The sequence below is a fragment of the Trichogramma pretiosum genome, unplaced genomic scaffold (assembly GCF_000599845.2).
Source record: "Trichogramma pretiosum strain Unisexual culture from Peru unplaced genomic scaffold, Tpre_2.0 scaffold10, whole genome shotgun sequence".
In the NCBI taxonomy this organism is placed as follows: Eukaryota; Metazoa; Arthropoda; class Insecta; order Hymenoptera; family Trichogrammatidae; genus Trichogramma; species Trichogramma pretiosum.
Window position 1 is genome coordinate 620,896 of NW_019641652.1, and position 15,812 is coordinate 636,707.

At 39.6% G+C, this 15,812-nt stretch overlaps 1 protein-coding gene across 1 annotated transcript; it reads right to left on the reverse strand.

Moving 5' to 3' along the window:
- Positions 1-6,030: 6,030 nt before the first annotated feature.
- On the reverse strand, positions 6,031-15,369 carry LOC106656457 (sodium/potassium-transporting ATPase subunit beta-2-like). The gene is made up of 4 exons (XM_014377454.2): positions 14,747-15,369; positions 8,653-9,095; positions 6,325-6,595; positions 6,031-6,196 (listed from the first exon to the last, which is right to left on the reverse strand). The coding sequence occupies exons 1-4, from the start codon at positions 14,880-14,882 to the stop codon at positions 6,093-6,095; spliced, it is 954 nt and encodes a 317-aa protein (XP_014232940.1). The 5' UTR covers positions 14,883-15,369; the 3' UTR covers positions 6,031-6,092.
- Between the last annotated feature and the right edge of the window lie 443 nt (positions 15,370-15,812).

The following is a 15,812-nucleotide window of genomic DNA, read 5'->3' on the forward strand; positions in this document are numbered from 1 at the left end:
TTAATGACGAGCTTTTTCTATGATATCTATCGTAACAAATGTTTACACGCATATGAGAACCCCTAGACGCATGATAGACGTCAAACCATTGAAGCATGTCGGGTAGTCGAAAAAAAGGGGCACAGTTCATTTATATTCTGGCTAGACATGCTAAAGGAAAATATTTTGAACGTAGAATTGTAGAGTATCAAAAGTTGAACTTTGAAGTATAATCAATTTTTTTAAAATATGTAATGATATACAGGGTTATCGGAAAGCAGTTGGCCAACCGAAACAGACGAGTAGCTGGAAAAATTCTGAGTTTGCTTTTTAGCGACAGGCTAGGATATACCGCTTTCTCAGTTGCTGTCTTCGCGAATTTCATATCGTTGTACCAACACTGGTGATTTGAGTGGCGCCTCTTCTCAACAACTGTTTTACCGCCATTTTTTTTGCCGTATAAGAATAAAATATTCACCAAGTTATAATTGTCGGGGGTCGAAAAACTTGTTCGGGAGTCGATCCGACGATGCGACGTCAATAAGCAACATGGTCAATAAGCAGCAGCCTCCCGTTACAAAAACTGTCCGATTAATGCAGCAAGAAATAACCGCAGCCATTGATGTACCATTTTTTAAATAAAATTCAGAGTTTTTGTTTCTCTCCGAGATATAGTAAGCAGTCGATCCCTCAAGCTTTAAACTCGCACGATCGAGAAAGTTAATTTATTATAATTATTTTTTCGTTTCGATTGAGACATGGTAAATCGAAAAGTTGAGTGTCAAATCGTCTCCCCCCAATGGGTCAATGGGTTAAATTGGAAGTGACAAAAGTATCGGGCAGCGACGTTGACAAAATAAGCAAGCAAAACAAAAGTGTTAATTATCATTTTTTATATTTTTTTCAGAGTAGTGTATTTTTTTTTATTTTCCGCCCATCTCGCGCGTTCGTTTTCTGTTTGTTTATTTTTTCATCAACTAGGCTTTCACATCGGCTAACAAGATAACGGTGTGTTTAATATCGTGCAAGATCTTGGATCCATTTTAGTTTTTTTTTTTTTCGTTTTCATTTGTTCATTACTTTACACCACAAAACTATGTCGCTGACACAAAAAAAAGGAAAAGTAAAACAGTATACTCGCGCGCTTTTTTTAAGCGCACTCTCTGCTCCTTGTGGCTTCGAGCTCCTTTTCATTCTATTATTTTTCCACCCCTGGTTGACATCAAACGGTACTCTTAGGCATATAAAATTTGCCCGAAACCACTCGAACGTTTATAATTCTCTCTCATTCATAATCTCGTTTTCGCACACTCTTTCGTTCGTTTTGTTTCCACTTTGGGGGCTTAGTTTTAACGAATTAATGCATTTTAATCGTCGCTTAAAAGCCTCTCTTATCAATTTAAAATTTTTTCTTCTCACGTAATTATTATAGTAATATTGAAATTTAACAACGAATTTAATAGTCATCTTACACTTCTTTATAAAACAATTCGCGGCCCAGTAGTACGTAATAGTTTTTAGTTCAGTGGTCGTAGTAGTTTTTTTTTATTACATTTATATATTATAATATAATAAATTGGACTTGTCTCGAATTCATTCTACTACTTTTTTTTTTTAACATACTACGTATGAATAATTTTTTCTGCACTAAAGTGAATAAAATTCCAAACGTTACATATTTCTCCGCTGTATAATCGTTTTTTATTTATTAATGCAAATGGCCGCTTTTTTTGGTACGGCTCTATTACGGGAATTTTTACTTCGAACGCACCTTGCCTCGCGTGTGGTTTTTTCTTTTTTGCGTGAAAAATTGAAGCTTTTGGCTCAGCATACTGAGAGTCCGAACTTGAGAGCGTTGAAAAATTCATCGTATACGACATTTTTTCGCTCTTTTCCGGAATCTCGAATTAATTTCCATCCCTTTTTTTGCGTTAAATTGATTATCCTTTGATAGACACTACAACCGAAATTATTTACGGATGCCATACCCAGAATCAGTTGATGGTTCGTTCTTCTGTCGCGCTCAATTTATTTTTCTCGTGCTATTTTCCTTATCTCAAAAATTTTCTGTCTCTTCTTTGGTGACTTTTCAATGTAACATAATTTTTTTCTTTTTTTCTTTTATTAATAATACTCTCGTGTTTGAAATTTACTTGGAATGCTTTATTCAATTTTTTAAATCTATTCATGTTGTAATAATAAGAGATTATCATCGAATCAAAGGTTTATTCTTCATCACGAGCTCCAGGAACGGAGACCCAAAAAAATTATATTGCAATAGTATTTTTATTTTTTTTTGCTAATCAATTTATTTCAATGAATTTTACAATCAAGATGATGCTTGTGTGTTTATATGTATGTGTTGTATATGTGTGACGCTCGAGTCCGTACATCCATCGAAGTCTTCGAATCTTCAGGGAGGGACGAAGATAAAGAATTGCCCGACGCACGCACATCACAAAGCTTCTACGAATGAATCGTTTTTTCTAAAAGATTTTTTTTTTGCCAGTTTTTATCTTTATTTCAATTTTATTTCTGACCGTTAGCTCGTTTATTATAAACCTACCACGACAATCTCTGCGTCGACTATTACACATATTATCCATTCATCAACCCTTAGAGTGCTTGGTGGGGAGGGATCACATTTTTATCATAACAATCGAAATGACACGCGTGTAAAAGTGAATTACGTCCATTTTTGGGTTTTCGTCCACATCATCTCATCACGTGCTGCAAAAGTGTGTATTTGTGTGGTTGTGTGTGTGGGTGTGTACAGTGACACTTATCGAGAAACGCATGTGCGTACGCGCGTGTATTTTTTTGTTAATCTTTATTTTCGTATTTCGAAGCAGCACATTACATTTTTATTAATAATTATTATAAATGTACATCGTAGAGTTTTCACACTTTCTAGGCTTTTTATTTATCTGTCATCCTCTCTCGCTTTAATCATTCATTTATCTCCCTTTCTTTTCTTATTTTTTTTTTTTGGAAAAAAACTTCATTTTTTTATCTTTCTTTGATCGCTCATTCTCTCACGGGATTCTCTCTCTCTCACACACATTCGCACGAAAAATCGTTTGTTTTCTCTTCTGATTAGTCGTGTCTGTTCAGCAAGTGTTTTTTTTTTTATTAAAATTTCATCTCGCTTCTTTTTTCTCTCGTCGATTAAATCAACATATTTTAATGTATAAACTTCCACTACTCGAGTAAAACTGAAGTCTAAACATACCAAGGCGCTGTTCGCTAATAGTCACGTAACACTTTTTTTATTCGTTTAATTTTAATTCTTTTTTGTTTTTTTTATTTCCTAATTACTCTTACTATATTTCGTATCGTGATAATAATCGATAAGTAAACGCGCGCCACTTTTTTATTCGTCATTACTTCGTTTTTATCAACAATATTTCTTATTATCGTTATTTATTATAAGAAAAATATGCTTGGCTCGACGTTAAGAAGCCCTTCCTATTTTTAAGAAAAATTCGGTGAACACCCTTTCACAGAAAAATGAATGAACCTTGTACCATCATAGTCAAAAAACGGATAATTATTTATATCGATATTTTTTATACTTGAATGTAAAAAAAATGTATTTACGTACCAAGAACGATCTATGTTATTTTATTAATTATCATATTTTATTTATATCGTTACAAAGCGCAAAAACGTTTTTTAAAGTCGATCGTATTTTATCGTCGAGTACACACGATTTTTTTTAAATAAGATGACTATTATTTGAGAATATTTCGTGGCTCTTTATATCCGTCGTTTATTTTTTATTCATTATTCTCTTGTTATGAATTTCCTAAGTTACATATATCATAGCGCATGGATGAAAAAGGATGGAGGGAAGAGGTAGTCGAGTAATACGCGAAAAATACGTCATTGTTACCAGTTTTTTTTTCGATTCACATATATTATAACAATAATAATACTTTAATCGAACATTTATATATTATAAACAAAAAAACAATAAAAAAAAGCAACGAAAAAAAGTAACAGAATGAACAACGATCGACGCCTCGATGAACATATGAGTTGCTTTTCTTTCTTATTATTTGTTTTTTCATCGTCATTATTTTTTTTTTATTCGAATATCGAGTTTTAAATAATCTCATAATTGGGACACTCGATCGGCCCAATCAATTATAATAAGTAACAACATTTTGACTCTCTCGAAGACTATATATTATAATATTATCATCGCGCCACATAATGTATAACATGACAATCGAATATACGTCTTTGAGAACACTTTGGTTTAATTTATTTATAATAATTCTTCTTCTTTTTTTTTCGATACTTTTTTGTTTTCATCCCATTCCTCGCGTCCGAGAAGGAAACGAGCCTCTCTCTCTTTTACCTTAATCTCATTATTTTTTATCGTCGCACAAAAACGAGACTTTATCAAGCTGTAAAAAAAATTTGGTATAATTCATATACTGCCATTGAATCGAATTTTTTATTTCCTCTGTGTTATTTTTGTTTTTTCTTCGCCACCAACGCAGTGGTGTTTCTGTTTGTTCACCTACAAAGATAGTACACGCTATAAGTACACAATCTTACGCATACATACTATTTTTTTTTTTTTTTTATACGTCTACGATTAGGGGGAAATTTTTTTTTTCATTGTTTTCTTTTCTTCCTTTTTTTTAATTTTTTACGTTCTTTTAGTCGTATGGTTTTTTTTGTTGTTGTTGTTGTCGTTTAGTTTTGCATGACGCCTAAAATTTGATTCCAAGTATCGTATCGCGCACACAGACACATCATGATCATCGCTGTTCACACCTATTACGGATTCATCGCGTAAAAAGCTCGACCGAGGCTCTTTCTTTTTTCTCTTCGAAGGAAAAGGGGGCAGGATTCGCGAGTGGCTTAAATCAGTGATTTTTTTTTTCGTAATACTGAGATAAATGCAACGCGCACAACTCTTCTGCACCTTCGTCATCGTTGGCCGTTGTCTCGCGCTCCAAAGACGAAGAGGAGGAAGGAAAAGAAAAAATACAAGAAAAAAAAAATCTACACACAACAGCTGCGTCGTTAAGTTGGTGGTACTATATACTTATGCACGATCCATCCTCGCGCATCCATCCATACACACACACACACACACACACACACATTCAATGTATACATAATAATCGGTGCGCGGCGCATCGCAAGATAGAGAGAAAAGTAGGTTGTTATTTCGGGGGGTGGTGGTGGTGGCGGTGGTGGCGTTGGATACAAATAAACTCCCTCGCTCGCGCACACACGTATATCACACTTACACACACACATCGTTAATTTTAAATTGCGCTCGCTCTCGCGCTTTGTGCAATGCAGTATAATAACGTCATCCCCCCGTCCGTCGCTCGCGAGGCTCTTGCCAAAATTTTCCTGGCCTCCTTGTACACACATACACACACAAACATAAACACAAGAACACACACAGACACACCCACACCCTCGCGTGTACTACACACCTGTCTCGCCACTCGATTCGATCGCTATGCTCTCGTGGAAGATCGATTGATTTTATAAATCCATATACGCGGACGAGCGGGTGGATGTACATTTTATAATGGACGCGAGAGCGAACGCAACGAATGATAATAAAAAAAGGGGGATGAAGTGCAATTAACAATTTTCACGCGTGCGTACGGACGGATCGTCGTCGTATTGCTGTGTATGGCTATACGCCGCGCCGCTGTTGATGCATACATTTGATATTAATTATTTTTTTTCTTTCCTTCCTCGATATAAGTACATTGTTTCAATAGTAATAATAATTATAATTAGTAATGATAATAATTGTTAACGATAACGTATACATTATATATAATAATACGCGTCGATGAATGCGCTTAATGTTCACACGATCATAGAGCTATACGGAAGAGTTTATCGAGTTCGTTTTTACTTATTTTTTATTTTTTTTCATCATGATGATGTCTCGCGTGTAAGAGATGTGATGTCAACTTGTTTTTTTTTTTTTGCTTTTAATTATAATTATTTTTTTTTTGTATTGTTTTTTATTTTAATTTTTTTTGTTCATTCTCTCTGGCGTTTTTTTTAATATCGTCCCGTCGAGCTTCGAGGAGGAGGAGGAGCCAGCCGGCTTGAGCAGCTTAGTCGACCATCAGCTCGAAGTGCACCGATCCGCGCCTCTCCACTCGATCGTGTATGATGTTGTGCGCCCAGGCTTTGCACTCGATGTTGATCAGTACGCCGTCTACGCGTTCGTTCACGGAGAGAAATAAAATAAATACATTTTTTCGTCATTTTTTTTTTTTTTTTTTTTTTTTTTTTTTNTTTTTTTTTTTTTTTTTTTTTTGTCAAAGTTTTATTAACGATACTCACATTTGGGCTTCTCGAAGAAGACGGCCACCAGCGGGCTGAGGTAGCCGGGCGAGTTTGTGAACGGGAAGTAGAATCCGGGAAAGCCGCGACGAGGTATGTACTGGATCGGGCCGATGTTCTCGACGTCGGCGGGATTCTCGCCCTCGCACGACACCCACACGGTGTCGCGTTGATGGACCTTCTGATTGGCGATGTGGTTTTTGAGGTCGTTGGGCATGTTCACCGGTAGATTGGCCGTGTCGTTGTAGTAGGCGGGCAGCCAGCCGAATATCTGTTTGCGAATGATACGATGAATGTGTAAGTATGATTAAGGGGGGAAAGGTACCTAAAATCTCAAAAAAAAAAAATTTTGTTTTATTGACTTTTTTCATAGGATTTTTCCTCAGCTTTCCAGTGCTGTGATCGGAATTTAAAAATTTTAACTGTACCGTGATGTACAGCCTATTCAGTACCGATACTTTTACGATTGTTTAAAAATATATCGTTTCCATTCTCTCATGAATCTCGAGACTTTGATGAGTCGGTAGCGGCGTCTATTGATACTCATTTCATTCTTCATCTAGCAGAAATTTGTTTGTTTACATGGCTATAGGTGTACAGTAACGCCACCACTCGCTGCACGTGGGTTTCGGCATATCTTATGTCTCTCTCTGTTTCGTGCGCGAGCCCTGATCAAATGTCAATAACAGTCTGCTGACTGCATCTTGATTTTCCAATGGCTAAAAATTACATTTTTTTGAAAGTGAAAAAAGTACATGTACAGTGAAGTTATATCTTTGCAACTTGACATAGTGATTTATAATAAAGCTATGAAGATGCTTCAATAGCTTGTTATAAAAATGTTACATTTTTAGCAGTTCAAATTCAAGAAATACAGCAGTACATATGTAAATTGACATATATACATCAGTGTACATGTATGTCACTGTACTTTATGTATGTGTATATAACTGTATCATGTATATTATTGTATGTTGCATGTGATAACCAAGATTAGTGATAATTGATCAATTTTGAGTGATTTTATTTCCAACTATAGATCCAATGATTGTTGTTTTATGAATGTGAGTGAATATAGGTAGAGGGCTGAGTTCAAGTTCTAATGTGAGATTGTGTATATTAGTGTGAAAAGTTGATTTGGACATAATCAACTTAGTTACCAGTTTCCACATAAAACCCATATTAGCGTATGCTAACATTTTAGTAAAACTTATAATTTGGCTTTGTGTGTCTGTCTGGGATTATTGAACATTGTCCTTGTGGGTCTAATATGTTGAAATTTCAAGTTGAATTACTGTTTTTTATTGTCCAAAAAGTTTAAAGCAGCCTCAGTGACATGAGAGTATCATTATGACATATATTGATGTATTTTGGTTTTTTTCAACTCTTGGGCAGGAACGTTTTATCTCAAAATTGCTTTGTTGCCGTAACTTTCCATGTAAACCGTTTGAGCAAATGAGCTGAAATTTTCAGGGATTGTTCTACATGAGAATGGCTACAAACGCAAGCACTTTCAAAGGTATTGGGACAAATGAGCACTTTTTTCAGGCTATGATGTAGCATAATCTGTCATTTTATCATATATATTAATGAATAAATGTATATATGTGGCTGGCAAATTGTGTATAACTAATTAAAAAATCTGAAAGTGCTTGCGTTTGTAACCACACATCTAATGATCAAAATGAGACCCCAAGGACCATGATTGAACCATCGGTTCTAGCTGGATCCTACGGCACAGGGGTACCTGTCAGGACTGTGGGCTTGCTTCATCGAGGAGGGTTCTATGGTGACTGGGACCTCAATTTTTATATTCCAGAGTGAAAAACTTTGAAAAAAGAGTGAAGAAAACAGAGTTTTCTTTGTATATTCCAAAAAAAATTTTTTCTTCATTTTTAATAAATTTTTTATAAATGTAGGTTTAAGGTACCTTTCCCCCCTTAAAAAACTTGATATAGAAATGCTCGACGTTGATTTATGACCAAAGAAAAGGACGATTCAAAAAAATTTAGACTAGTTCTCGTGGACTTTCATTGCGATAAAACCACTTTAATCGTGCGCCGCTAGATGGCGAGTAACTTTAAATCTGAAAATCTACAAGCGGTAAAGGTAAAATAATTGTATAAGTAGAGGATCTATAAGTTATTATAATTTAATAATTTCTGAGTTTGATTCCAGATACCGTATAAATTCTACTCTCCAGTTCATTTCCAATGGTGCTTTCATGCACGAGAAACTTTATCTTTGGTCAAAAACTTGGCCATAAAACGCCTAGCATCTCTCTTTACCAATCCGGTATAATCGACTTCTCACGCAACACACACTCACCTTGTTCAATTTGAGAAAGATGCACGGCGCCGACTTCTGATAATTGTAAAAGTTGGCCTTGGTGCACGGGTGCCAGTCGTGTATGAGCACGTCGCACACCTTGCCCTGGGGCACGGGCTTGCCGTAGTCGCACAGAATGCGATTGTCCTGATTGACGGCGCCGATGCCCGTCTTGTTGTAGACCTGCAGGAACTTGTCCAAGGCCCGGGACCAGTGACGATAGTTGCCCTCGTCGCTGGCCTTGTACCAGATCAGGGTGGACTCGACGTTGCTCTCCGGCGGCATCGGACGGAAGCCGAGGCCGGGATTGCTGCCTATGAGCGAGCGCTCCAGCTGCCACTTGGGCTGATTGGCGTCCAGGGTCTGATAGAACACGGCGAGCATGCCGCCGAAGAAGGCCGACAGCACGGCGTAGAAGATCACGTAGAACAGCAGGATCTTGGCTGTTTTTCGGGGGGGAGAGAAAGAGGTTTTAAAATTTTCACGTTTACATCTGTATATATATTATATGTAAAGAGCTGAGATTATACAATAGGCATGGGTGTGTGTATAAATTTGCTTAATGGTTATAATATGAGAAGTTGATACGCGCGTGTGTATATAGACGCTGTGTCGCGGGTCATCGAGCAAATTAAGATGCGCCGACTAATTGGCCTGAATTATTCGCTCATCGCGTAGCCCTCTAATAGAAAAAAAGAGAGCGCGACAGACAGAGAGAGACAATATTATTATGCATGAGCGCGTCCGAGAGACGTCATTTGTTTCGAACTTGCACCCGTTCAATTTTTTACGTTCGGTGCATGTTTTGGATAATACTCGGTATCATCGATCGAGCTTCGAGATTGAGAAAATGGGAGAAAAATGAATAGTACGTACATAGGCCTGACGCACGTGGACGATATGACACGCCTTTCAAAATCAATCATATTGAAAGAATCGAAAATAACTTTACGATTCAAGCACGTGTCAAGTAAGTGGAACCATTTCGATTGACTTGATTTTCTTTTTTCTTCCAGTGATAAAATACGCACATATTATTTCATAGATTATTGTCGAGTCACGTTGTCATCGTCGTCGTTCTTACTTCCTATGCGTTTCGTCGCATTCGACCTTGCTACTAGCTTCACAATTTTAAAAAGAAATAAAAAAAGATACTCGCTACGTTATACATCGATTCGCCGCCAATTGACAAAATCAATTGTGTCTCTCTGTCTCTCTCGCTCGAGATATATATATAAGCACGCGAGAATATCGCTCGCTCGCACGTGTATCGAGAGCGAGAGATTATCCGGCCGATGCGTTGTTGTTGATTTTTCATCGAAACAGTTGGCGATAAAAGAGATTAATAATACCATCTGTCGAAGAAAAATTAGCGAGGAAAAAATTCGAAGATAATGAGAAAGTCTCGGCGCTCGTAATAGCTCGGATCGGCGGATTTGCTGCACTCGTAAAGATAAAATGCGTGCATACAATGTTGTAAACGATTGATTCGTCGATTGTCTCTCTCTCTCTGTGGCGATTGAAATACTCGCGCGGCACGAGGATTACGTAACGCATTAAAAAATACACAGACGCGCGCGCGCACTATCAATTTAATTCGCGATCGATTAAAAAACGCGCAATGTCAATAAACTCGACGTCATCTTTTTTTTGTTTTTTTCGTTTCATCGAAATATTTTCGTTGTTCAGCTGCGCAATCCGACCGTATCGTATCGTGTAACGTCATTCACCGCGCGGCGTGTGTGAAATTTTAATCGGTTAATATTCTTAATCTACCCTCCGATCTCGGATAAATAATCACGCGCAAATATATACGTACACGCGAAATAAGGAAAATGTGAAAATAAAATGAAAAGTCGAGCGCGACAAAGTGGCGCCCCGCTTCTTCATGCCTGGCCGACGATATATACATCATCGACTCGCAGCGGTATATACTCTACGGGGGTAGTACGATGATGGGTATAAGCGAGAGAAGAGGAAGAGAGGCCAAGGGGGCTACGACCCCCTATCCACGGGGGCAGTTCGCGTTAAAGTATAGAAAACGACGCTTGTCTGTCTGTGTGTGTGTATGTGTTATATGTACACTATGCCAGTGAGAGTATGCATTATGAGGTAGCTTTAGCTATGGTCTACAGTCTGGGTTATTGATCCCACCTCTCTCTCTTTTTCCCTTATGCGCTATATATGCGTTTTACTAAGTTCGCGAGCTATACTCGCACACACGAGGGGCAGTAGTGTACTATCTTGTATATATTTTACGGATTCTTCGCTTGCGTTTCCTCTTTCTATGTGAGAATAAAGAAAGAAAGAAAGAAAGGAAAAATAAGCTTGCGAGCATTTATCATGTCTTTCCGAGCTTTTTACATACTTCCCATGACTCATCTTTTTTTTGTGGGCATCTCCGTATATACTGCGCTTTCTCCGAAACTCATTATACAATTCGGCTGGTCATTAAAAAACTCAATTATCCCCCGGAATGCATTCGCTCGTAATTAAATCGGCTTTAATAGTTATATAGCTTATGTACATATAATGCACAAAGAAGAAAAAAACTCCGGATACGTGTTTTAAATCTTCATCTCGTTGAAATCGGGCCAAATGCGTGTCGTATAAAATTGTTCAAGGCTGCCTTATCCAATCGCGCGATCTCTCGTTCTCTCTCTCGCGTCTTTCTGGGGGTGATACTGCTTTCGTTCGCTCGTTGATTGTCGTTAGTTTCAATTTTCACGCTTGTATTTAAGTATATTTTTTTATTTTCATGTAAATAAGTAATGAATATAGAATAAACTTTATCTCGCATTTCCGGAGGAAGTATAGTTATCACCGATAATTTTGCCAATTATAAGATGTTTTGCGTTACAATAAAAATATTTGATATTATTCGCTATATTTATAATAGTTGTCCCGACGAAAGAACGCAAGTTGATTGGAAAATTCATCGTCGACTTCGCGCAACCGATAACTCCGTTATCGTTCTTGTTTGCGTTTGCCAGTAATTTTTATTCACGGAATCGAATTATAACGTACATATAGCAATTGTCTGGAGATTACGATATGCGTGTGGCACATAGCGAGAAATATAGAAGAATAAAATCATCGAACTCGCAGTGAATAATTATTCATTTTTTTCATGCACCGTAAGAATTTGGTGCGTTCATCTCGTCGAATTTTGGGCATTCGTGAGCTCGGGATTGAGCTACTTTCGATCGAGCTAATGTCTTTGATTTTAATTAATTCAAAGAACCCGAGACTTGTTTTAAGCTTCAACAGCGAAGCTCGCCCGGAGTCCTTGCTCGTATACATAAATAAGCCATTATTCGTATTCCGTTGCGCGAGCTTGATTAAATTGAAAAGAGCCATCTCGTCCAGATGGTATAATATACCAGCGCTCGAAGTATTACGAGACGGAAAAAGAAGAAAAGGAATATACAATCCCGTGGATCTGACAAAACAAAAAAAAGAAAAGAAAAAAGAATCGGGAATAGAGAACCTCGGCGTTATCGTTGCGTCGGTAATATACCGTCGATGCACATAGAAATACACACACACACACACGAGTACAGACGTACGCCCTGTTATGTAACCCGAGAGTCTGTCGCCGCTTTCACCCTCTGCTACTGCTGCTATATATGTGTATAATGTACAGTCGCGTCTGCACTGCATGCACACACACACATACACACACAGATTGGAAGCCCGCCGTGCATGCGCGCCTCGAGTCTCTGGCTATCTCTCTCTCTCTCTTTCCCTCTTTGACATAATAATTTTCCATCGAAACTATACTAGCTCATCCGTATAAATATTCATCGGCAGCTCTTGCTCATCCTCGTTGATCAGAGAAATTCATTAAAAAACTAACTGGTATGTACGAGGTCAAAAGAAAAATATTAAATAAAAAAAAGAAAAGAAGAGGCGAAGATTTCGGCTGATTCCGTCTCGTTTGCTCGCGCGCGCACGCGAGAAAGAGAGAGAGAGCTTGCATGCACAACCACCCTCCGGTGCCTGACTATCCCTCCCTCCCTCCCTCCCTCTCTCTCTCTTCTTTCACTCGCGCGTTTCCCTCCGCGTTCCAAAATGTCCGACTACTGCCATACCACTACTTCCCGCTGCAGCTCGCTCGCTAGCTAGCTTTTACACAGAAAACCAACGATCTTACGCGCATGTAAGAGGGTGGTGCACGCGTTTTTGCATTTTCTTTTTTTTTTGTCCAACGCTGCGTACTACTCGTCGATACAATTTTTCGATACCTCCTTTCTTCCAGCTCGATTTTTTGGCAACTCTAATCGCGTTGATTCGTTCATAGATGCGTGTATAGCGTGTGAGAGAGAGAGATGATAAAGAAAAAAAAAACTGTGCACAGACGTAAGCAGCAGCAGCAGCAGCAGTGGCGAGGAGAGCCGAGCGCGCCCGCGCGGTACGGTGACCTACTTAATAAATATTGCTCCTCTCTCTCTCACTCTCACACTCTCTGTGCCGAGCGAGGCGAGTATATAGCATGAGCGTGTAACAAAAAAAAAAGCTTTACACACGTAGACACACGCACACACACAGACACGGAGTCAGGGTGTTAATCACTCTTCGTCGCGGCTATATACGTATTTTTTTTTTCTAACGCGGCCGAATGAATTAGTCAATCGCACATCGAAATCTCGTTACTCAATGGTGGTGGTAGTGGTGGCGATGGCTGCTCTACTATGTTAGAGTGTGTAACGGCAAAAGTCGAGGTTTTGAGCTTTTACGCGAGCTTTTTTACCTCCTCGCTCGCACCGACACTCGCACGACGATCGGTAATCAAAAAAAAGCATTAATAATAATATTCTTGGCTGGATCGAACGGCGGTTAATAGCGTATACCACACAGAAATTCTAGATCGACGAGTTGGCTGGTTTTCTATCTCGCTCGCACATGCACGCGAATGCATCTCCGTGTGCACAAAGTCGCCATGTTCGCGTCCGCGTGCGCGCCGCTCGCGAGAGAGAGAGAGAGACGAGCTATATACTCTCTCGCTCTCTATCTCTCTCCGCTGCAATCGATATTTTTATATGTATCGGCTGAATTGTTTCAAGATATAAAAGAAAAGGCATGGATGATTCGATGGCATATCTAACGCAAAAGCTTCGCGAGCTTTTCTCAGCTACATATGTAAGATTTTTCTATATACGTCAAGCAATAGAAAGTAAAGGTTCCGCAATGAACCAAAAATCAGGAAAGACATAATAATAGCGAATGTGTACATGTTTACGTATGTGCAAGTCTATCGCAAGGGGAGCAGAAACCGTACAAAATTACCAATCTTTGCCGTGTGTGTGTCTGTGCGTGTATCTATAGTTCGCCAAAGTGCATGTACACACGAGCGAGCGAGAGGAAAAGAGAGCTTCTATCGTTTCGAACGACCAACTGCAGAGGTCTCATCGACTTTAAGGGGGATCGATCGGTTCTCTCTCTCTCGCTCTCGCTCTATCTCTCACCCTCTGACTCTTGACGTGCTTTTTCATTCCGTTATTATTTTTTTTTTTTACATAAACTTTTTCGCCATGCTCGGTAAAGTCGATCGATCGTTTGAAAAAGCGAGTATCGATACTTTTTTTGACGATGACGCTCGAGCGAGTCAGCGAGGATTCGCGGCGCCTACATCACACACACACACACACACACACACACACATATATAGCTCCGTCAGGATTCGTGCGAGGGACACAGGATTATGTAAATCCTCCCCCGAAACGATTAATTCGATGCCAGCGCACGTACGGATACGTATTTGCCTCGAGTGCTTGCACACGAGCGAGCGCGCCGAGATCCGTGACATAATCGCGTGTGTATCTGTGTGTGTGTGTGTGTGTGTGTGTTACGTTGCGTCTACGAGGGTGGACGTGTATTTTTTCTTTTTTCGTATACCCCCTCACGATCGTTACGTAATTCATCAAAGGGAAGAAATAATCGCGACGGCAGGAATGCCTTTAGGTACACGACAGTAGTAGTAAAAAAAAAAAAAAAAAAAGNAAAAAAAAAAAAAAAAAAAGAGGGAGGGTGATGTGTGTGAAAAAAGCAGCAGCTAGCTATTTAGCTGCCCAGGACCGACTCTACTACTCACCCCAGCTCGAGCCGGTACGACCCATGACCTGTCCGGTCTCGGAGTTGTAGAAGAAGATCCTCATGCTCTCCCATTTGTCGAGATCGGGCGGCGGCATGTAGTACTGTTCGGTCACTTGTCCCTTTTTCTCGGCCATCTTTTCTGCCTTTTTTGTTTGCCTTTACTTTACGCGAAGGAAATTATAACTCCGAAAGCTCGACTTTCGGGTACTCTCGACGACACTTGGGTCCACAACGCGCGCGCACTCGTGATAATAATACCTAATGCACACTCAATTTATTAACAAACTCCAAAAACGAAACCAACAACTCTGTTTTACATTAAATTTTTGTTGTTGTATTATTTATAATTCAACGACGGCTCTTGGCGTCGAGAGAGAATCTCTATGCAAAACTATTTCTCTCTTATCTCACTTCTTCTTCTTCTTTCTCTCTTCTCTTTTCTCTCTCACACTCTTTCTCTCTCTCTCTCTTGCAAGCGCGCGTGCCTTTTTCTCACCACACACTGGCCTGTGCTACTACTGTGCTGTGCCTCGCTTCCTCCTCACTGCTGCTGCTGCTGCGTCGTCGCCGTCGGGTTCTCCAGCGCCGCTGCTGCTGCCTGTCGAGGGATGAATATTGAGCGATATCGCAGAAACGCACGTAAGCGCGAAAGAGACGGAGAATGCGGGACGCGACGTTACATGGTTTTCGCGTATATATATATACTGCCCCCCGCTTTCGCACACCCCTCCATCCCACCTCCTCCTCCTCCTCTTCCTCCTCCTCTCGAGATATATACTGTATACTCGAAACTCGGCGCATGCTCGAGCTTTATCTAGTTCGTTGCTGCTGCTGCTTCTCATCGAGCTCTAGGCTCCCATGTATATACATGTATATAATGCAAAACGGGGGTGCTCCGCTGGATGGTGGTGGTGGCAGTGGAGGGTTTATTATATCGACGAGCTTCTCTCTGCTGCGTGTATAGCAGCGACGCAGGTGGCGCCGACGCAGGCGTGTTCGATCGTCGTCGTCGTTTCGCAGCTCGACTTGCACCACTCGTGCTTATATATAACTGGCGGCGGCGG

What these genes read in the sequence shown, in the direction of transcription:
- LOC106656457 (XM_014377454.2), bottom strand. Translation starts at nt 14,882, where the DNA reads ATGGCCGAGAAAAAGGGACAAGTGACCGAACAGTACTACATGCCGCCG. An exon ending in TCGTACCGGCTCGAGCTGGG is followed by an intron (nt 9,096 to 14,746) that starts GTGAGTAGTAGA and finishes CCCGAAAAACAG; the next exon opens with CCAAGATCCTGCTGTTCTAC. An exon ending in TCTTTCTCAAATTGAACAAG is followed by an intron (nt 6,596 to 8,652) that starts GTGAGTGTGTGT and finishes ATTCGCAAACAG; the next exon opens with ATATTCGGCTGGCTGCCCGC.